At 41.0% G+C, this 23,412-nt stretch overlaps 1 protein-coding gene, 1 long non-coding RNA gene and 1 pseudogene across 2 annotated transcripts; all 3 read left to right on the forward strand.

The window, feature by feature from the left end:
• The first annotated feature begins 10,114 nt into the window (after positions 1-10,114).
• On the forward strand, positions 10,115-10,518 carry LOC122030445 (annotated as a pseudogene).
• A 2,320-nt stretch (positions 10,519-12,838) lies between these two features.
• Positions 12,839-13,233, forward strand: LOC122028829. The gene is made up of 2 exons (XR_006124968.1): positions 12,839-12,897; positions 12,983-13,233. It is a non-coding gene; the product is annotated as an uncharacterized LOC122028829 (long non-coding RNA).
• A 9,298-nt stretch (positions 13,234-22,531) lies between these two features.
• On the forward strand, positions 22,532-23,375 carry LOC122029528. Its single transcript, XM_042588551.1, has 2 exons — positions 22,532-22,735; positions 22,860-23,375. Exons 1-2 carry the CDS (start codon positions 22,608-22,610, stop codon positions 23,248-23,250), a joined length of 519 nt encoding a protein of 172 aa, XP_042444485.1. The 5' UTR covers positions 22,532-22,607; the 3' UTR covers positions 23,251-23,375.
• Positions 23,376-23,412: the final 37 nt, after the last annotated feature.

Genomic DNA, 23,412 nt, shown 5'->3' on the forward strand with positions numbered 1-23,412 from the left:
TTGTTTTCTCTCCCTTTTTCCTTGGTGTTGTGGCCGGCCATTACCCTCTCCCTCTCTTCCTCTTGTGGTGGCCGAACACTTCATCTCTCTTGGAGTTCTTGTGGTGGTCGGATACTACTTGGAGAAGAAGAAGAAGAAGGAGAGAAAGTTAGCATCTCTTGGAGCTTGGTTAGTATTTTGATTTTCTTCTTTGGTAAAGTTCTTCCTTTGTGGCCGAACCTTGCTTGGAGGAGAAGAAGGTGGTTGGTGGTTTCTCATCTTGGTAGATCGTTGCCCACACAACGTCCGAGGTTAGAAGAGGAATACGGTAGAAGATCAAGAGGTTTTTCTACAAGGTATAATTAGTAATTTTTATTTCCGCATCATGCTAGTTATTTATGGAAATAATACCAAATACAAGAGGCTTATGATCTAGTATTTCGAATATATTTTTCGATGTTGTGTTCTTTTGTTTTCTTTCTTTTCCTTGTGATTTGATTGTTCTCTTTGGTTAACCTAAAGTTATTTTAGGAAATTAAATATTAGCTTTCTATTAAAGGTTTTGTCTAGTCGGTGGTGGTTGCTCCCATATCCAAGAAGGCCATGTGCCTCGCCACGTCAGTACTGGGAACCTTTTATGGAAATTAGTATTTAATGGAATTAATAACTTAAGGAGACTTGGGTCGAACGTGTTAAGTTCCGCAGGAGATCCAAGTTAAAACCTAAAAGAACAAATAGATTAAGTTTTGGATCAAACGTGTTAAGTTCCGCAGGCGATCCAAAATTTAATTTAAAAGAACACATGGTAGCTAGGAAAAAGGTTCAGACCTTTGTACAAAATTTTTGTACAGTGGAACCTCTAGGTTTTCCGAGTAGCAACCAACACTCCCAACCCCTACAGGGGACAACCAGCTGCTTTCCGCTCTGCCCCTACTGCTGCAGAGGAAGATAGCCCAGGCGATCATCAAAACCCCGCGCCTACTGAGCCCGTTCTCGAGCCACCTCCCGCTCCTCCTGGTGCTGACGCCGGCCCTTCTCAACCTTCCTCCTCCACCCGCCATCGTTACAGGACCACCATCCCCTCTGAAGCTGCTCTAGCTCGGCAGTCTGACGCCCCTACGAGCCTTCTGATGATGAAACGCTGCCTCGGCCGTTTGTGGGCAGAGAGCATGGATCAAATGGGTAACGCGCCGCCGTTAGTCCAGATGGATAGGTTCTCGAAGTCCTGGGCCAAAGTACGTACTCCTCACCCTACCCTTGCTATTGTATTGCCTTAACTGAAGGTTATATCTTCCGCCCAGACTCACGCCGAATCTTTGGTGCTGAACCAATCCTTCCACAGCCTCCATCATGAAAGCAAAGAACTCCGGGAGAGAGTCTCCGAATTAGAGCTATAGCTGAACGACCCTGCCCAAGCCAGCTATACTTTGCGGGCGGAGATTCAAGCCCTAACCAATCAGACCGACCGTCAGAAACGATCCCTGATACAGGTGAAAGATGAGCTCCGAGCTATGAGGGAGGAGAGAGCTGCATCTGAGGCAGGGTATCAGCAACAGATAGCCCATCAGGCTCAGGAAATATAGTCCAAGGATACTCTTCTCAGTCCAATAAACTGTAGGTTCAGGCGGCACAGTTGGAGACTCAAGGGGCTGAGCTGGAGGCCCTGAGGGCGGAACTATCTATTGGTTGCTACTCGGAAAACCTAGAGGTTCCACTGTACAAAAATTTTGTACAAAGGTCTGAACCTTTTCCTAGCTACCATGTGTTCTTTTAAATTAAATTTTGGATCGCCTGCGGAACTTAACACGTTTGATCCAAAACTTAATCTATTTGTTCTTTTAGGTTTTGACTTGGATCTCCTGCGGAACTTAACACGTTCGACCCAAATCACCTTAAGTTATTAATTCCATTAAATATTAATTTCCATAATTGGTTCCCAGTACTGACGTGGCGAGGCACACGGCCTTCTTGGATATGGGAGCAGCCACCACCGACTAGACAAAACCTTTTATAGAAAGCTAATATTTAATTTCCTAAAATAACTTTAGGTTAACCGAAAAGAACAATCAAATCACAAAGAAAAGAAAAAACAAAAGAACACAACATCGAAAAACATATTCGAAATTCTAGAATCGTAAGCCTCTTGTATTTGGTATTATTTCCATAAATAACTAGTATGATGCGGAAAGAAAAATTACTAGTTATACCTTGTAGAAAAACCTCTTGATCTTCTACCGTATTCCTCTTCTAACCTCGGACGTTGTGTGGGCAACGATCTTCCGAGATGAGAACCACCTAGCACCTTCTTCTTTCTTACAAGTTTCGGCCATCAAAACTTCTCCTAGGATGAAGAGGTTCGGCCACCACCACCATGCTCCAAGGGATGCTAGAAAAGAGGCTTCTTTTCTCTCATTCTTCTCCTTCTTAGATCCGGCCACCAAAGCTATCTCCACCATGAGAAGGTTTCGGCCACACAAAGGAGAGGAGAGGAAAGAAAGGGTCGGTCACACCCAAGGAGAAAAGAGAGGAAAAATAGAATAGAGTTGTTAGCCTTGAAGCCTCCTCTACCCCCTCTTTTATAATCCTTGGTCTTGGCAAATAAGGAAAATTTAATAAAAACTTCCTTAATTCTTTTGCCATTGAAAAGGAAAATTTATTTAATTAAAATAATTTTCTCTTTTCAAATTATAATGGCCGGCCACTCTTCTTCCTAAAACAAGGAGAGTTTTAATTAAAACAAAAATTAAAACTTCCTAATTTGTTTCTAGAAATTTATAAAAATTTCTCCAATAATTTTAATCCCTTCATGATTGGTTAATAAAAAGAAATTTTATAAATTAAAATCTTTCTTTTAAACATGTGGATAATTTCCAAAAAGGAAAGTTATCTCTAAAAATTAAAATCTCCTTTCAATTTACAAATAAGGAAAGATATTAAATCTTTTCTTAATCTTTTGTAGAAACTAATAAAAGAGAATTTTTAATTTTTAAACTTTCTTTTAAATCATGAATATAATTAAAAGGAAAGTTTTTACCAAAATTAAAATCAACCTTTTAATCTACAAATAAGGAAAGAGATTTTAACTCTTCTCTTAATCTTTTGTAGAATCTTATAAAAGGAAGGATTTAAATTTTTAAACTCTCTTTTAAATTATATTATCCACATAAGAAAAATTTTTAAAATTAAAATTCCTTTTTATTTTAATAGGGCCGGCCACATGAATTCACCCATGAACATACCCATGGCCGGCCCTAGCTTGGTCTCCAAGCTAGCTTGGCCGGCCCCTATAGGATGGGTAAGAAGGTGGGTATAGGTGGGTATAGTACTCTATAATTAAGAGGCTACGATAGGGACCGAGAGGAGGAATTGGTTTTGGTCTCCCGATAAAATTAAGCATCTCGTGCTCGCCCCGAACACACAACTTAATTTTATCAATAATAATTCATTCCACTAGAGAACTATTATTAAACTACCGCACCAATCCCAAATTACATTTTGGGCTCTTTCTTATCATGAGTGTGTTAGTCTCCCTGTGTTTAAGATAACAAATGTCCACTAATTAAGTAAGTTACTGACAACTCACTTAATTAATATCTAGCTCCAAAAGTAGTACCACTCAACTTCATCGTCATGTCGGACTAAGTCCACCTGCAGGGTTTAACATGACAATCCTTATGAGCTCCTCTTGGGGACATTCTCAACCTAGATTACTAGGACACAGTTTCCTTCTATAATCAACAACACACACTATAAGTGATATCATTTCCCAACTTATCGGGCTTATTGATTCATCGAACTAAATCTCACCCATTGATAAATTAAAGAAATAAATATCAAATATATGTGATTGTTATTATATTAGGATTAAGAGCACACACTTTCATAATAACTGAGGTCTTTGTTCCTTTATAAAGTCAGTATAAAAGGAACGACCTCAAATGGTCCTACTCAATACACTCTAAGTGTACTAGTGTAATTATATAGTTAAGATAAACTAATACCTAATTACACTACGACCTTTCAATGGTTTGTTCCTTTCCATCTTGGTCGTGAGCTACTGTTTATAATTTATAAGGAACCGATAACATGATCTTCTGTATGTGACACCACACACCATGTTATCTACAATATAAATTAATTGAGCAACTACATTTATCATAAATGTAGACATTTGACCAATGTGATTCTTATTTCTAGATAAATGTTTATACCAAAAGCTAGGCTTTTAGTATACACTCTAACAATCTCCCACTTATACTAAAAGACTAAGTTGCCATATCTGCTGCCATACATCTGATTCTCAACCCTTCAACATTCCCATCAAAAGCTCTTGCCTTAAGGACCTTAGTGAAAGGATCTATAGGTCATCACCTGATGCAATCTAGGCAGCAACAACTTCTCCTCGTTTATACGATTTCTCGTATTGGGTGGTACTTGCGCTCTATTGTGTTTACTTGCCTTATAGACTTATGGTTTCTTCGAGTTTGCTACTGCACCAACATTATTCCAATAAATTGTAACAATCTTTGGACAAACCAGAAATCATATCTAAGTCTATCTTGAGGTTATTGAGTCATTCAGCTTTTATGGCTACCTCAGAGGCTTGCCATATACTATGCTTCTATGGTGGAGTCTAGAAAAACACCTATGCTTATCACTCTTCCATAGTTATGACTTTACCTCCTAAAGTAAACACAAAAACCCGAGGTTGACTTATTATTGTCCCTATTGGAAATCAAAATCCGTTCAACCCACAGGGACCAAATTAACTGTCTTGTAAGCTAGCATATAATCTCTAGTGCCTCTAAGGTACTTCAATATATGCTTTACTGCAGTCCACTGTCCTTGTCCAGGGTTACTTTGATATCTGCTAACTATGCCCTTGGCAAAACAGATTTCAGATCTCGTGCATAGCATATATTAGGCTTCCGATAGCCAAAGCATAAAGAACTGCCTTTATTTCCTTTATCTTCTTTGATGTCTACAGAGACATATCTTTAGATAAAGTTACTCCATCCTAAAAAAGTAAGAAACCTTTCTTGGAGTTTTGCATGCTTAAAACGAGCAAGGATTTTTCCGATGTATGAAGCTTGGAATAAGTAAAATATTCTTTTCTTACGATCCCTTATTACTTTGATCTCAAGAATATATACATTCTCCCAAGTCCTTTATATCGAATTGTTTGGACAACCATACCCTTACTTCTGACAACATTTTGATATTGTTTCCAACTACCAAAAATGTTATCTACGTATAGTACAAGAAATACCACCACGCTTCCATCACACCTTTTGTATACACAAGACTTATCCAGTTACTAAATGAATCCAAAGGTCTGGATTACTTTGATAAACTGGATGTTCCAAGACCTTGAAGCTTTGTATCAGTCCATAGACTGATTGAGCTTGCACACAAGATGCTCTTAGCCCTTTGCAATGAACCCTTCTGGTTGCTTTATATGGATGCTTTCTTCAAGACTTCCATTAAGGAATGCTGTCTTAACATCCACTTACCAAATAGATAAAAGAATCCGGATAGACTTAAGCATGACTACCAGTGAAAAAGTTTCCTTTTTCATCTAACTTTGCTTTGAAAGTTTCTACCTTCCTGTCTATCCCTCTTTTCCTATTATAGACCTTTTTATACCCAAAGGTTTTTACATCATTTGGTGGTTCTACAAGCTTCCAGATTTTATTAGAATACATATATTCTAATTCTGTTATTCATTACTCTTTGCCAAGATATTGCATCTTTATCTTGGAGTGCTTCGTCATATGTCCAGAGATCAGGTTCATGTCCTCCAGGGATCGAGTCCAAAAACTCTCCCAAAACATGAATCTTTTTAGGTTGCCTAACAACCCTTCCACTACGACAAGACACTTTCTACAATTATATATCATTTTTGATACGTGTTGCAGTTTCCTTGTGGTATCTCATCTTGTACAATTGGTACTAGATTAGACATGTCTTTTATTATTTCCTTAAGAACAAGTTTTCTTATGGGCACATGGTTTATTACATAGTCCTTTTTCTAAAATTGGTCATTGATGCTGACAATGACCTTCTGATTTTTAAGACAATAAACCTACTTTCATTTCTCTAGGATAACCCACAAACAAGTGAATTCCTGTCCAACTTATCATTGTCTCTCTTCAGCATATGTGCTGGACTACCCGAATCCAAATATGCTTCAAAATAAGCTTATGCCTATTCAGCAATTCTATATGAGTAGAGAGTTCTGACTTTGGAAGGTACTATGTTCACTTCCGTTTCCAGAGTATATCCTTAAAATGAATTTGGTAAAATAACTCATCATCAATCTACTTATTTCCATAAGAGTCCTATACCTTCTTTCTACTACACCATTCTGTAGAGGTGTACCAGGTGCAGTTAGTTTGGATTGAATCCCTACTTCTGATAAGTGACTCCTAAATTCTCCCAAGAGGTACTTGCCACTACGATCTTATCGTAGTGTCTTGATACTTTTACTTTGTCGTTTCTCCACATCAGCCTCGTACTCTTTGAACTAATCAAAGCACTTAGACTTGCGGCACATCAAGTAAATATATCTGTATCTCAAATAGTTGCCTAGATGAAATATTTGAAACAACCTCTTGCCTGGATGCTCATAAGATCACACAAATCAAAATGAACCAATTCCAATATATCTTTGACTTCATACCCCTTAGACTTAAAAGCTTCTTGGTTATTTTTCCTTCCAAGTAAGACTCGTAGGTTGAAAAGATTTCCACTACTAATGAACCCAAAAGTTCATCAGCTACCAATGAATCCTACTCAAGTTAATATAACCTAGCCTTAGATGCCAAAGATATAATTGGTTCATTTTCGAAGGTTACTTTCTCTTAAAGTTAGAAGATGTGTTTCCATTTGTTGCATCGTGAGAGTTATTGGATTTATAAATTGCCAACCAACGTACCAGAACAGATAACTTCCCTCTTTTTCTTAATAACAACTTTGTTATTAAAAGATGCAGAATATCAAGTTCTTTGAATAGTTTAGAAACTGAAAACTAGTTCTTTCTAAACTTGGTGCGTAAAGACAATTACTCAAAAATCCATGTTTTATTCTTATCAAAAGATAAACATCTCCCACTGCAACAGCTACCATTTTTACAGTAGTGCCCATGTGGACGGTGATTTACCTTTCATTTAGTTGTCGAGTTTCCTGGAACCCTGCAATGAATTGCAAACATGATTAATGACATCTTGTATCTACACTCCAGGTTCTGGTAGATAACACCACTAGACATGTTTCAACTAATGAATTAAATACACCTAAATTGTTCTTAGTTCTAAGAAGACAGTCTACCTTAATGTCCAAGTCCTATTTCCAATCATTACAATTGGGACTACTAAGTCTTTTTCTATAGTATGACTACTAGGGATTGACAAACATCCTAAGAATCACAAAAATATTTGGTCAAGATCAACTCCTTAAAATCTCCATGAATTTTATGTATACAAAATCGAAGAGGAGATTTTATTCATTAATTTTATTATCTCGTCAACTTTACTTTATGACGAATAAAATTAATAGTTGATCTGTCTTTGATCAAATATTTGGTCAAAACTCTTTGAATTTAAAATAACATTGATTCCTCAAACAATATTATTTAAATTCACCAACACCTCAAATACCGTGAATTTTGCATGCCACGTTAGTGTGGACGTATACAAATTCATCATTTGTAAGAGGAGGGTTTTACCCATTGATTATCTTGTCAATATAACTTTTTGACAAATAAAATTACCTCAAACACCATGAATCTTGTATGCCACGTTAGTGTGGACGTATACAAATTCAAACATTTGTAAGAGGGGTTTATTAATTTTATTATATTGCCAATCTAGTTTTATGACAAATCAATAGTTGGTTTCCTTTGGTCACACAAGTGATAGTAGTGACTCCGTTGGGAGGATACTATTAAATGTGTCTAAGTGTATACCATTACTTGACACTAAGTCCATTAATAAGATTATGCCCCTTCCGTTGGCGAAGATCACACGCCTTAATTAACTTCCTATAGTCATCCAAAATGGAAGTCTGTTCTAGTGATCCACAAACAAGCTCATCCGTTATGGAGGAAGGCACTCAGAGCCAACGCGCAAGCTTGTTTGCATCACTTACAAACCAGTAATGGAGACCGTGGAATTTATTTAAAATCCCTCTCCCACTTAGTTATTTATAAATGAGGAATTTTAACTATGCTAGCTTACTAAACATGTATAGTAACATGCACACACAGCACAATATAAAAGCAATAAATAGAAAATCTAATTTTCAACTATTATGGCTTTTATCTATGGTTGTCCTCCGTGTGTTGTCATCCCAAGCTGCTGTCATATTTGGCCACCGCCACCGGGTCTAGCTGTCGCATCCATCTTGCTCCTTGTTCCGCTGTGCCTCTGGTCCTTAGAAGGTTCCACGCTTTGCAAGATTCGATCCGCGACATAAATAGAATTTTACAATTTTGATCCTATATTCCATAAAAGGAATGTACATGTATCTAGATCAAAAATAAAATCCTAATAAAACTAAATACAGCTCCTGCTGTATTTTATAATACAATCATGCACACACATATAAATGCCCTTGACATGTCCAAGGGTCCAATCACACACATAATAACTAAAAGCCATAATAGTTGGATCCTGCATCCACAAAGTTAGCACATCCTACTATTATCCTGCCTAAATTATGTATGACATGTGCATAATTAAACTAATACCAAATACACAGAGGCAAAACCCTAGCTCTGATACCAATTGTTGGTTGCTACTCGGAAAACCTAGAGGTTCCACTGTATAAAAATTTTGTACAAAGGTCTGAACCTTTTCCTAGCTACCATGTGTTCTTTTAAATTAAATTTTGGATCGCCTGCGGAACTTAACACGTTTGATCCAAAACTTAATCTATTTGTTCTTTTAGGTTTTGACTTGGATCTCCTGCGGAACTTAACACGTTCGACCCAAATCACCTTAAGTTATTAATTCCATTAAATATTTAATTTCCATAATTGGTTCCCAGTACTGACGTGGCGATGCACACGACCTTCTTGGATATGGGAGCAGCCACCACCGACTAGACAAAACCTTTTATAGAAAGCTAATATTTAATTTCCTAAAATAACTTTAGGTTAACCGAAAAGAATAATCAAATCACAAAGAAAAGAAAAAACAAAAGAACACAACATCGAAAAACATATTCGAAATTCTAGAATCGTAAGCCTCTTGTATTTGGTATTATTTCCATAAATAACTAGTATGATGCGGAAAGAAAAATTACTAGTTATACCTTGTAGAAAAACCTCTTGATCTTCTACCGTATTCCTCTTCTAATCTCGGACGTTGTGTGGGCAACGATCTTCCGAGATGAGAACCACCTAGCACCTTCTTCTTCCTTACAAGTTTCGGCCATCAAAACTTCTCCTAGGATGAAGAGGTTCGGCCACCACCACCATGCTCCAAGGGATGCTAGAAAAGAGGCTTCTTTTCTCTCCTTCTTCTCCTTCTTAGATCCGGCCACCAAAGCTATCTCCACCATGAGAAGGTTTCGGCCACACAAAGGAGAGGAGAGGAAAGAAAGGGCCGGCCACACCCAAGGAGAAAAGAGAGGAAAAATAGAATAGAGTTGTTAGCCTTGAAGCCTCCTCTACCCCCTCTTTTATAATCCTTGGTCTTGGCAAATAAGGAAAATTTAATAAAAACTTCCTTAATTCTTTTGCCATTGAAAAGGAAAATTTATTTAATTAAAATAATTTTCTCTTTTCAAATTATAATGGCCGGCCACTCTTCTCCCCAAAACAAGGAGAGTTTTAATTAAAACAAAAATTAAAACTTCCTAATTTGTTTCTAGAAATTTATAAAAATTTCTCCAATAATTTTAATCCCTTCATGATTGGTTAATAAAAAGAAATTTTATCTTTTTTCCTTTCCTCCCTCACCGTTAGGTTTATCTTCCTTTCCTCTCTGTTGGTTTGCCTCTAACTGATCCTAACTATCGTGTTTTTGTCGTGCGCCCTCTTTCTTCGTATTTTTTAGCCTTGTCGGTGAGCCCGTCGAATTGTTCTGTTTAAAACACCCGAATCACTTCCTCATCTGCATCGTATTGGAAAGCGAGCGAGAGAGAGAGAGAGAGAGAGGGAATGGCGGAGGCAGTGGTGTTGCTGGATCTGTGGGTGAGTCCTTTCGGGCAGCGTTGCCGGATCGCGCTGGCGGAGAAGGGGGTGGCGTACGAGTACAAGGAGCAGGACTTGAGCAACAAGAGCCCGCTGCTGCTGCAAGCCAACCCCGCCCACAAGAAGATCCCTGTCCTCATCCACGACGGCAAGCCGGTGTGCGAGTCGCTCATCATCGTGCAGTACATCGACGAGGTGTGGTCCGATGGCGCACCGCTTCTGCCGGCAGACCCCTACGCCCGTGCCCAGGCACTGCTGGGGCGACTTCATTGACAAAAAGGTATTGCTATGCCCGCCACCTGTTTGATTATTGGTTGTATAGAATAAGCCTAGTTTTACCTTGCTAATCCGACTGGGTCACCATACGTTAGACTCGATAGCAGAGGAGGTAGCTACTAAGGAGGCTCTAAGCTTCTAAGCTGGTGGTGTTTGTTAGTTTTTTTAACTCGTTGTGGAGTTTGAGAATAACTGGCGTGAAAGAAACAAGCAGTCAGAAAGTTCTTTCTCTTGGGGAATTGATTGTGGATTTGATTTTTAGTGTTTTTAGTCAATATTAGTGATTAGTGAGTAGTTCTTATTGTTTTCATTAGCGATTGAAGCAAATATTATTACCTTTCCCTTATATGGCAATCAATCTTACCCTCCTTAATGAAGAAAGTGAGAGCATACCCAAAGTGTTCTTTTTAGCATTCGCTGAATGGTTTGCTACTTACCAGATCTTACCTATAGTTTATGCCAGACATCTAGAGAGGCAATATACATCCCTCTATGTTTCAGTAAGAAATTGGTTAAAAAAGATCTTGTTTTCTTGACCAAAAGAAGGAAAAAGAAAGTGTTTTTTTTAGAATTTATTTGTGTTGCTTAACTGCTTGGCTATCGGAAACAATCGACTTCCCGATTTTCTACCGCTCTAGGTTTGTTCCCTCTCCGAACCCTTCTTTCCTTTCCTCTCTGCCTTTTCTTTCCATCTACTTGTGTCATTTTAGAGCAACCACAACTTAGCATCATCATCCATGTACAGTCATTTAGTTGGCAGTGAAAAGTAGATAAATTGAACAATTAACACCAATTGCTTCTCCTTTAGCATGAAAATCGACAATTTAAGTTGAAAAACATAGGCAATTTTTTTAGGATCAGAAAGTTCAAATTTCAGTCTCCTTTAGCATGACAATCTTGCCTCTTCCATAAAGTTCAAATTTCACTATTTATTTTCCTAGGTCTTGTATACGTGATATAATTTGAGATTCATTTTCTATTCTACCTACATCTCTCTTAGAGTCGGTGCCAAACTTTATTTTCTTAACACCTCGTTCTCAGGGTAAAGTGATTGCCAAATTGTATTTTTTTAATCTATCTTTGTTGGGGTAAAGTGATTCAGAACTTTCTTCTCTGGAGATTTGATAGATCAAAGATGTTGGAACTCAAATCTCACTTGTGTTTGCAACACTTGTATGTCTCTGCATCTGTGCAACTTCAAAAAGATAGACTACTTTTTGTGTTCCTACCAGTATGTTATTTTCAAGTTGTCAATTCAGTCATCATTTCTTTGTTAATAAGACCATTCTATTGCATCTTCAGACTTCTCAATTTCTATATTAATATTGCTTCTTTGTCATTGACATGTCTAGTGTCTTTTCATATTCAAACTGGAGCACAATATCTGGCTTCAACTTGAATGTTAGAAACAACAGGCTATATTTTCTATTAATTATTCTGTAAAATCTATTTTTAAAGTAATTAATTAGCCTTAGAGGCTATCTATAGGTGAGTTTTAGTATCCTTGGTGGATAATAAAATACAATGATTTTTCCTCTCAACTAATCTAATATAAACATATTTTGAAAAATCATTACCACATCAAACTGTTTGTGTCTGATTTTGAAAAATCATTACCACATCAAGTAATTTGATATTCTTTGCATTAGCAGTAGAATATCTTGTTTTCTTAAGTAATTAAGTTATAATCTAAATATACATGGGGTATATTTAGATTTTTTATTGCTTTGTCATTACCTTGCAATTATTATCTTGCAGTTACCTTTACAAATACATGAAGAAAGAAAATAGAGCTGAGTATGTGTCATTTGTGGATCCTGGTCACATACCTACATGTGGTGTGGGTGAAGAAGGTAGTAAATTATCACAACATATTGCTGCTCAGTTGGGAGCATCGAACAGAGATAACATATGCTTCATCCCATATAACACTGGGTAATATTTTAATTATTTATCATTTCCTACTATATGCTAGTCAATGTTATATTTTTATTTGTGCAGGTACCATTGGATCTTGACTATAATTAATGAAGATAAGAATATGATATATTTATTGGACTCTTTGAGTAACAGGAACCGAGATCATGCTTGGCAAACTATTGTGACCAAGTAAGTATTAACTTATACTGCTTTTGAATGCATTCAATTCATTATAGGTTGAAAAAATAATTTTCTATTTTTTACAATGTAGTGGGGTCAAGATATACAATACATCAAGGGGTATTTCAAAAGGACCAGGTTTTAAACAATTGACAGTATGTATTGTAACTATGTATTTAGACATTAATTAATAATTCTTATTATTTGGATTGTGACTTCTTGCATGACATTTTCAATTTCATTAGGGTAATTTTAAACAAAATGGTGGTGTTGAATGTAGATATTGTGTGATGCGGTACATGAAAGAGATAGTCTTAGATGAATATCCACAATTGGAGAGAAAGGTAAATTTCTTCTTTATGAAATATTTTCTGTATAAAATATTAAGTCATTTTTCATTGATCCTCAAACTTTTGGTTAATGATTCAGTTTGCAGCATCAAAAAACAAACAGTATTACAATCAATATCAGTATGATGAAGTCAGAAGTGAATGGAGCGAATTCGTCTATTTCTATGTGGGTGTCTAAGTGTAGACTATGATATAAATTTTAGATTGTATTTAGAGATTTATGGATATAAAATTTTTTGGGTTATGGTTAAACATTTCTTTTATGAATACACTTTTGGATTGTATTTGATAGATATTTGTGATATATTTGTTCAATTTTGGTGATGAAAACTATTGTGTTATAGCAAAATATTATGATATATACACTTTTGTCAATTAAATTTGTATTGTAGTAAAATATAGTCAGCTACTTCGATACTATAAATAAAACTGATGAAGTAATACAATACATAATACTTCAGTTAATTTAAATATTGTCGTAGTTAAAGAAACTATTTACTTTGTCATTGATTAAAATTGTTGAAGTCATTCGTATGTATTACTGCGCTAACTTAAATTGTTGAAGTGTAGTAAAATATGCTTTTTACTTCCATACTACGATGAAGTAATACAATAACAATTACTTCGATTAAGCTAAAATATGCAGAAGTAATATTAACTATTTACTACACCATAATATAAAAAATTATGAAGTCGTAACTTCTTTAAACTTCGTCAGACAATGTAACCTATGCAGTAATATATCATCAACTACTTCGGTAGTTTTACTGGTCTTGATGAAGTAATAGAGTTTTTTTACTTCGAAGCCGGTCCGATTTTGAACCGGTTGTAGACCGGTGATAGACTTCGGTAATCGTGTGCCGAAGTAAAAAAATTCTCCTTTTACTTCACGTGCGTCTACTTCGGTAAATAACTATCTATTACTTCGGATAATATCCGAAGTCTATTGGCGATTTTCACATAGTGAATGTTTATACCAAAGCTATGCTTTTAGTATACACTCTAACACTATCCCAGTCTCGGGCGGCTTTGACAGGAGTATCCACTGCTCTGGCGGTCTATCAAGAAGGAGAGGCTGATCGTTGCCTGTGAAGTCGAAGGTCCTATCTGAGCTCTCCTGAATTTTTATCCCAAGCTGGGGCACGCTTTGCTGCGTCCGTACCCTACACGGCGGCTGGAGTTATCAGGCAACTGTATGCACAGGACTTCTTGAGGTCCGTCCCCTCCGCAGACTTTTTGAATCATGACCAAATCATTCAAGGCTTTCCGGATAAGATTTTTGCTCCTTTCAAATGATCTGTACCAGCCACTCAAACTGAGAAATTGTTACATGTACACATGTCTTTTCAAATTTTTACTTGACTATCCTATTGTCTCCACGCCCCTCGCCTGACCCGGCCTATGTCAACAGAGTCAACCCCCTCAAACCCGATAGGGCTGTAGGTAGTTAGGACTCCAAGGTCGATCCAGCTTCCTTCCTTGAGCGTCCTGTAAATAATAGGCCCCCGATGCTAATTTCTTGATAACTTTGTATGGTCCGTCCCATTGAGGAGCCAGCTTCGTCACTTCCCCTAAGGGCTTCATCTGCTTCCAGACGAGATCTCCTTCTCCGAAGAATCGGGGGATCACCCTTCTATTATAGTTTTGCCTCATTCTCTGTCTATAGGCTTCCAACCGGGCAGCTGTTTGTTCACGGATTTCACTGACGAAATCTAGCTCAGCCAGCCGTCGCTCTGCGTTCCCTTCATCATACATCATTCTTCTCACGGATGGTATCCCGACCTCCAGAGGTACCACTGCTTCATTGCCATATACTAAATGGAAAGGTGTCAGACCTGTACTTTCTCGGGGTGTCGTACGATAGGCCCATAAAATGCTCGGCAGCTCGTCCACCCAACTGCCTCCCGTGTGATCCAGCTTGACTTTGAGCCCCCGCACTATTTCTCGATTGACTACCTCTGTCTGACCATTGCTTTGCGGATGAGCCACCGAAGTGAAAGCCTGAGTTATGCCGAACCCCTTGCACCAATTTTGTATTTTGCGTCCTTGAAATTGTCTGCCATTGTCCGACACCAATTTGTGAGGCAAGCCGAATCTGCAAAAGATATTTTTCCATAAGAACTAGATCACCGCATCTTCAGTGATTTTGGCCAGAGCTTCCGCTTCCACCCACTTGGAGAAGTAATCTACTGCTACCAGCAAGAAACGTCTTTGCCTGGTAGCCATCGGGAAAGGTCCTACGATGTCCATACCCCACTGGTCAAAAGGGCAAGACACTATGGAAGTTCTCAGCAGTTCTGTAGGTTGGTGCGTCAGGTTCTGGTACCTTTGGCATGACAAACAAGTATTCACCAGCTTCTGTGCGTCCCTCTGCAAGGTAGGCCAGAAATACCCGGCCAATAGCACCTTCCGAGCCAGCGTTCTTCCACCTGCATGGTTGCCACAGCATCCCAAATGTATCTCCCGCAAGGCCTGATCTGCTTCTTCCATATTCAAGCACTTGAGCAGAGGTCTGGAGAAAGACCTTTTGTACAGTTGATCTCCAATCATAACATAAGAATGAGCCTGTCTCCTGAGCATACGTGCCTCTTCTAGGTTGGCGGGTACAATTCCCTACTGGAGGAAACTCATTATGGGCGCCCTCCAATCAATAACTCCTCCCAGGTTATTTTGCAGATCGATCTGAGCTATAAGGAAGGTCTGCGCTATAGATCTGTCAAGTACCCAAGTAGTCAGGGAGCTGGCCATTTTAGCAAGTTCATCTGCCCTTTCATTTTTCGACCTGGGAATCTTGGTGACTGTGACTTCTTTAAAATCTTTCCTCATCTTCTCATAGGCTTCCTTGTAAACTTGCATCTTTTCGTTGTTTGCTTCAAAATGTCCGGTCACCTGCTGAGTTACTAGCTGCGAATCCGAGTATATTACGACTAGGCTTGACCCCACATGCCGAGCTGCTTGCAAACCTGCTAATAGGGCTTCATACTCTGCCTCATTGTTGGTAGCTCTGAAATTTAGCCGTACAGCCAACTGCATAATGTCTCCCTGCGAAGATATTAGAAGTGCACCTACACCACTTCCCCGCTGGGTAGCTGATCCGTCTACATAAATTTTCCAGACCTCCTCTGAGTCTGCTTGATAAACTTCTGTCAAGAAATCCGCCAAAGCCTGTGCTTTGATCGCGGTTCGGGGCTGATACTGTATATCATATTCCCCTAGCTCGGTCGCCCATTTGATAAGCCTACCCGCTACCTCCACCTTGGTGAGAGCTCGGCCCATTGTACTGTTTGTCAGGACAGTGATGGGATGCGCCAAAAAATACGGTCGGAGGCGCCGAGCCATTAGAACAAGTCCGTAAACCAACTTTTCCAGGGCCGTGTACCGAGACTCAGCCCCCTTCAATAGATGACTGAAAAAATACACTGGCCGTTGTACACTGTCCTATTTTTTAACCAGCATGGCCCCCACGGCCTCGGGGGTGGCTGACAAGTAGACCCAAAGGGGCTCTCCCACAACAGGCTTGAACAGTGATGGCAAGGACTCCAGGTATTGCTTTAGCTCCTCAAAGGCCTGTGTGCATTCTTCCGTCCACTGAAACTTGGCCGCTTTCCTGAGCACTTTGAAGAAGGGCGCCGCTCGATCTGCAGATCTGGAGATGAATCGGGACAGTGCTGTTATCCTGCCGACCAGCTTCTGTGTTTCCTTCATATTCTGAGGGATCTGCATGTTCCGAAGTGCTTGAACCTTCTCAGGATTGGCTTCTATCCCTCGTTCAGTCACCAGGTAGCCCAGAAACTTCCCTCCTTTGGCCCCGAATAGACATTTCAGGGGATTCAGCTTCACCCCATATTGCCTCAGAGTCCCACAGGTTTCTTCTACATCTTTTATTAGACTGGACGCCAGGGGGGACTTGATCAGGATGTCATCAACATAGACCTCTACGTTCCGCCCGATCTGACTCCGAAAGACTTTGTCCATCATCCTTTGGTAGGTAGCCCCAGCGTTCCTGAGTCCAAATGGCATGGCCGTATAGCAAAAAGTACTGTCCGTTGTTATGAAGCTGACTTTCTCCTGATCCCCCCTAGCTAAGGGTATCTGATGATATCCTTGATAGGCGTCCATCATGCATATCCTCTCACAGCCAGCTATTGAATCCACCACCTGATCGATCTGCGGGAGAGGATAACAGTCCTTGGGGGTGGCCCTGTTGGGGTCGCGAAAGTCTATGTACACCCTTCACTTGTTGTTAGGCTTCTTCACCAATACAACGTTAGAAAGTCAGGACGGAAATTGCACCTCTCGAACATGTCCTGCCTTCCTGAGCTGATCCACTTCAGCTCGGATAATCTTATTCTGGTCGGCAGAGAAGTTTCTCTTCTTCTGCTTGACTGACTTGGCCTCGGGTATAATATGCAACTTGTGCTTAGCTACTTCTGGTTTGACCCCAGACAGCTCTTCCGGTGACCAAGCAAAAACGTCCCTATTGCGGATCAGACACTGTATCAGCTCCAACTTAAGCTCCGGTGGTAAGTCATTGGCAATGCGAGTGATGCTCTCTACTCTATCCGCATGCAGCCGAATTTCTTCCCAGGGGATAGGCTCCTCGGCAATAGGCATAGGCTCCTCTTGGATAGCGTGTACTCCCCCATCCTGCGTCCTCCGGCTCTTGCGCGCCTCCACACGGACCATGTCAATGTAGCAGCTGCGGGACACCTTCTGCTCTCCCTTGACTTCCCCGACCTGCTCGCCGACCGGAAACTTGATCTTTTGGTGAAAAGTGGAGACGGCAGCCCGGAACTCATGCAGAGCTGGCCTTCCCAGGATGACGTTGTAGGAGGAAGGCGAATCCACCACTATAAAGGTACTCCTTCGGGTGCGCACCAGTGGCTCAGTGCCCATGGAGATGGCCAGCTTCATCTGACCCATGGGCTTGACTTCGTTGCCTGTGAACCCGTACAAAGAAGTGGTTACGGGTTGGAGCTCAGCGGCGTCAATCTGCATCTCCTCGAACGCAGCTCTGAATAAAATGTTGACCGAGCTCCCGGTATCCACAAAGACCCGAGCCACTCGGCTGTTAGCAATAACGGCCTTGATTATGAGGGCGTCGTCGTGGGGCAGTTCCAGACCCTCCAAATCTTGTGGCCCAAAGCTAATGACAGGGCCAGATGCCTGCTCGTGGCTGCACCCCACAGCTCCCACATACAATCGCCGACCGTGTGACTTACGGGCTCGGCCTGAGTCCCCGTCAGTGGGCCCTCCTGAAATCATACCGATCTCTCACACAGCAGCGTTGCCCCGGTTCTCTAGTTCTCCGACATCTCTTCGATCTTCCCCGAGGCCAGCTGGGTTAGATGGGTTGGCTAGGTCGGGTCGGGTCTGCCGAGCACGCCCAGCTGCAGCCCGTTCTTCTTCCATTCTCTGTATTTGGGGCGCCAACTCCGGGGGAGGCAAGCCCTGCTCTGCAGCTCGCCTGGAGTCACGGGCGAATTGGAAGCAGTTACTGAGATCGTGCGTCCTGGACCGATGATATGTGCAATATGGTGCTCCCCTTGGTCCAGGCCTGGGCGCGTGTATGGCAGCGACTCGTGGAGCTGGCCTAACTCCCTGAGCGGGCTGAGGGGCAGGCCTGGGTTGAACGCGCTTGAAGGGCTGAGCTGGCTGTGATGTTCTCCTTTCAGGTCGGTTGTCAGGAGTCACCGTCTTTTCAGCCTTCCGCCTAGCGGCCTGAGCTTCCTCCACCTTGATGTAGCAAGAAGCTTTTTCCACCATATCATCAAAACTCCGGGCGGGGTTCTTGATGAGGTCCCTAAAGAACTCCCCTTCTCGCAATCAATGGGAGAAGGCGCTCATCAATATTTCTGAGGTGGCGGAGGGGACGTCATTGGCCACCTGACTGAACCGGTTGATGTAGCTTCGCAAGGGCTCGGTCGAATCCTGCTTAAGAGCAAAAAGACAGTGGTCGATATTTTGATACTTGCGGCTACTGGCGAAACGGCGTAGGAAGGCCGTTTTGAAATCTATGAAGCGATTGATGGACTCTGGGGGCAACCCATCGAACCACTTCTGCGCCGACCCGGACAGGGTGTGTAGGAATACTCGGCATTTGACAGCATCGCTGTGTTGATACAAGATAGCCGCGTTCTTGAACTTCTGCAGGTGCTCTTCCGGATCCTTGCTCTCATCATATTCTCCAATGTTCGGGGCTCGGTAACCCCTAGGCAGGCTTTCCCTCAGGATCTAAGCTGAGAAAGGTACCTTTTCATCCGGATCTTCAGGCAGATCTCTGGCAGAGGCTATAGCTTTTCCCTTCCCTGCATCCCGGGGTGGATGTAGAGAGCTCTCTGCCACCGACGCCTGTGGCTCTTCTTTCTTCGGACTATGCTCGCGAGGTCCAGGCTGATGATAGTTGCGGCGAGGCTCTCGGAATGAAGTACGAGGGAGTTCTTCCTGCTGCTTTCTCTTTGAGCCACTGTCGGAGGCAGGAGCTGGTTCTTTAGACGCTTCGGGCGCCAAGCGAGGTCGTGAAACCATTCCTTGTTTTTCAGAGGCGGCTTGCTTCCTGACCTCCTTGAAGAGCTCGTACTCCCCCGCAGTCATGGTGACATTATTCCTCCTGCTGGAACTTCGGCCAGAGTTCTCCATCTTCACGCTTCGGATCAGGCTATTGTGTTTCCCACAGACGGCGCCAAATTTGATCCCGTCCGAAGGCTGAGTCGGACGGAGGCTGGTCGCGGTGGCCTGGTTGTTGACGGAAAGTCGTGGGCGATTCGGCTCCCACGGGCGGCTGACGCTGCTGTAGGACCCTGCGCACACTCAGACGATCCCCCTTCTCACGTTAGAGACCAGAACCCAGGGAAAAAGCCCCCGGATCAGGCCTTCCGACGCTCGAGTCAGGTCCCTTTTTCCCCAGAAGAAACAGAGAGAGTCGAAAATGAAAAGTTGTGAAAGGAAAAAATGACGAGAGTGCGCGTACCCGCGTACGAGGAATCTCCTCCTTTTTATGCACCCGCCTTGCTTCCAGAACCTGCCAACCTGTCAGAAAACGTTAGACGATGGACTTTGTCGTATATCCCTGACACCTGTCGTGCTGCTATTGGTCCTGAAGGCATCTTCTTGTTTAGAAACCTTCGCCTTTACACAGGGGTTTTGTCTCTTAGTGAAGGACATCTGTCAGGCTGCCATTGGTTATGAGAGCATCCTCTTGCTTAGGAACCTCCGCCTCCGCACATCTCCCTGGTATGCAATGATTACTCTTGACGAACAGTTGTGATCCTCCGACTCCTGCACAGCTTAGCTCGTCCTATTTATCGCGGTCTGCATCTACCTCACACCCCTCGACCAGCTCTTGCCTCTATGCGTTACTTGTTAGTCGGGCTAACCCTGAACAGCCCTGTCGATCACGGTCTGTATTCTGTACCCTGTATTTGCCGACCTTCGACTGTAAGCCCGACTTGCACTTCCGGATCTTCGAGTCGCAGACCTGCATACCGAGCCGTCTCTACACAGCCCTGCCGCTTCCGACCTTTGATTTGTGGCTTGCACTTCCGGGCCTTCGAGTCGCAGACCTGCAGACTGAGCCGTCTCTGCACAGTCCTGCCGCTTCTGACCTTTGATTTGTGACTTGCACTTCCGGGCCTTCGAGTCGCAGACCTGCAGACCGAGCCGTCTCTGCACAGCCCTGCCGCTTCCGACCTTTGATTTGTGGCTTGCACTTCCGGGCCTTCGAGTCGCAGACCTGCAGACCGAGCCGTCTCTGCACAGCCCTGCCGCTTCCGACCTTTGATTTGTTTCCTGTCCCTCGACCATAGGCCTGCAGCTTGCGCTGCTTCTGCCCGGCTTTGCCGATCCCGACCTGTATCCCAGGTTCCGCTTGCCGACTTCCTTTGTTTTCCCACGGCCTCGCCTGCTTGAACAACCAGTCTGCCTGACCTCTGCCTGTCCCATAGGCTAGCCTTTTGACTGCCTAGTCAGCTTGACTATTGACCGCCACGTCCTCTTGACTTTTGACCGCTAAATGGCCGTGACCTTTCTCACCCTTTCCTCTTGGGCCCCTTCAATGCTAACCGTATCATCTATAATAACGTTAAATCTAGAGATATTTTTAGGATAAAATCATTAGAGAATTATTCATTTGATTTTTGTTCGAAAAAAAAATAATCTAATATTTATGTTAATTTGAGGCGGCATTTAATCATTTTGATGTTTGCCCATAAAAATTTGAGAAACTACCGCTCTTGAAATTTATTTTCATGTCGGCAAGTCATCTAACCATAAACTATAAATTTGGAGTTAAATGGATCGATTGCTTTCCTAAGGTCAACTCGTCTATGACTTAAAAAATAATAAAATATTTTTTATTTTATAAGTCGACCGACCTCTGAGATCCATTTATAACTCACACATCTATGAGATTGGGCAAGCTAATAAAAGAACTATTTTAAAATAATAATAATAATAATAATAAAATATCTGTATAATTACAGCTGGGACCCATCTGTGACGCGGCGGACAAAACCGTAACGGACTGATTATTTGACAGCCGTCTTTAATTCAACCCAACTTAAGACGATTGACATATGTGACGGGGTGGATAAAATACTCGAGTTAAGTCGAGTCGAACTCAAAATGAATAAAGTTTTTGAAATGAGTGTTTAAACTTGGCTTGGTTTATTTTTTATGAGCTTGAGCTTGTTTGAAGCTTGACTCGAGCTTGGTTTATTTAAATGTTATCAAGCTTTCAATTCAAGTTTGGCTTGAACTTAGTTCGAGCTTGATTTGAGCATGGTTCGTTTAGATGTTATCAATTTCTCAATTCAAATTTGTTTGATTATTTGAAATTTTTAATTATTTGAATGATTATTAAAATTGATAATTTAAATTTATTTATTTATTTTATTTTATAATATTTTATTATCTATTTAGCATATTTAAAAAAGTTTTATTAATAAATATAATTCGTGAACATTGTTCACGAACGTTGTTCACGGATATTAACGAGCTGAACACATATGTGTTCAAGTTTGTTTGTTTAACTTAACGAGTTATTCAAATTTGTTTGTTTAAGTAATTTTATGTATATTGAATGAACATAAATAAATTCTTACCAAACTGAACATCAAATTTGTTCATGAATGCTTGATTCATTTATAGCCTTACGTCCGACGAATCCAATCTAAATGGGCGAATCATGTATAATAGCTAATAAAGGAATCTTGATGCTTTTATTACTCCCCAACCAATTCATTTATGAGGAATTATACATCTCTCGTTCCTAATTCTATGCGAGCAAATTTAATTTGTGACAAAGACATTTTATGGTATATAACAAAGTAATTAATTATTTATATTAATCTTTTTTTAATAATTCAAGTGTTTATTTCAGATTCCATCTTAACACACATCATTACGTAAATACGCAATGGATTAACTTGCGTATATAAAATATTTCCATTCAAATATTGTGAGCCTAACTCCAAACAATAAATTCATGACATAAATATTTCTTTTTTCAAAAAAAAATAAAATAAAATAAAATATTATTAAATTACGGATATGCCCTAACTTGTGCACCCCTAGCTCTCTATATAAACCCTCACAAAGACTCTTCCTTCTCCATTCCACAAATCAATCTCTACACTACACCGAATCAATCGAACCAAGTGAAAAATATCACTCTATAGGATAAAGAGATCGAAGAAGAGATCGAAATGGCGTTGATCATCAACGAAGAGTTGAAGGCCAAGGCCGAGATTTACTACGGTGATGAAATTTGTCAAGACAAGACTAAGTTCCTCCTACAAGAAGTTGGTCTTCCCCGCGGCCTCCTTCCTCTTAGGTAACGATATTAATGATAGGATATTATTTTATTCAAAATAAAAAATAACTTTTTTTTGAAATATATATATAAACATAATAAATATTTTATTTTTATTTTTATAAAAAATTGTATTTTTAAATAGAGATATTATCGAGTGCGGGCACGTGAAGGAGACGGGCTTCGTGTGGCTGAAGCAGAAGAAGAAGGTGGAGCATGCCTTCAGCAAGATCGGGAGGAAGGTGACGTACTCGCCTGAGATCGCCGCCTACGTCGAGAACAACAAGATCAAGAAGGTTTCCGGCGTCAAGGCAAAGGAGCTGCTGCTGTGGCTGACGGTGGAGGAGATCTCGGCGGCCGACGAGGCGGCGCCGGAGAAGATCACCTTCAAAACCACCACCGGTCTGTACAGGACCTTCCCTAGGTCGGCCTTCGAGCTCGAAGAGGACGGGGAGGAGGCGGAGCAGCAGAAGAAGCTTCCTCCCGCGATTCCGGCGCCGCCGGAGAAAGCTCCGCAGGCGGCTGCCAACAAGTGAGCCTCTTTGTGATTTACGAAATTTAGTGGGGGAATTTATAAGAAACCCTCACCCCTAGGCACTACTACCGCCATCACTTGAACTTTTTAATAAAACCCAATAAATTATCATATTTCAATTCTATAGATTTATTTTTAGATCTTTTACATCATAAATCAATGT

This window comes from Zingiber officinale, chromosome 10B (genome assembly GCF_018446385.1).
Source record: "Zingiber officinale cultivar Zhangliang chromosome 10B, Zo_v1.1, whole genome shotgun sequence".
NCBI classification, from domain to species: domain Eukaryota; kingdom Viridiplantae; phylum Streptophyta; class Magnoliopsida; order Zingiberales; family Zingiberaceae; genus Zingiber; species Zingiber officinale.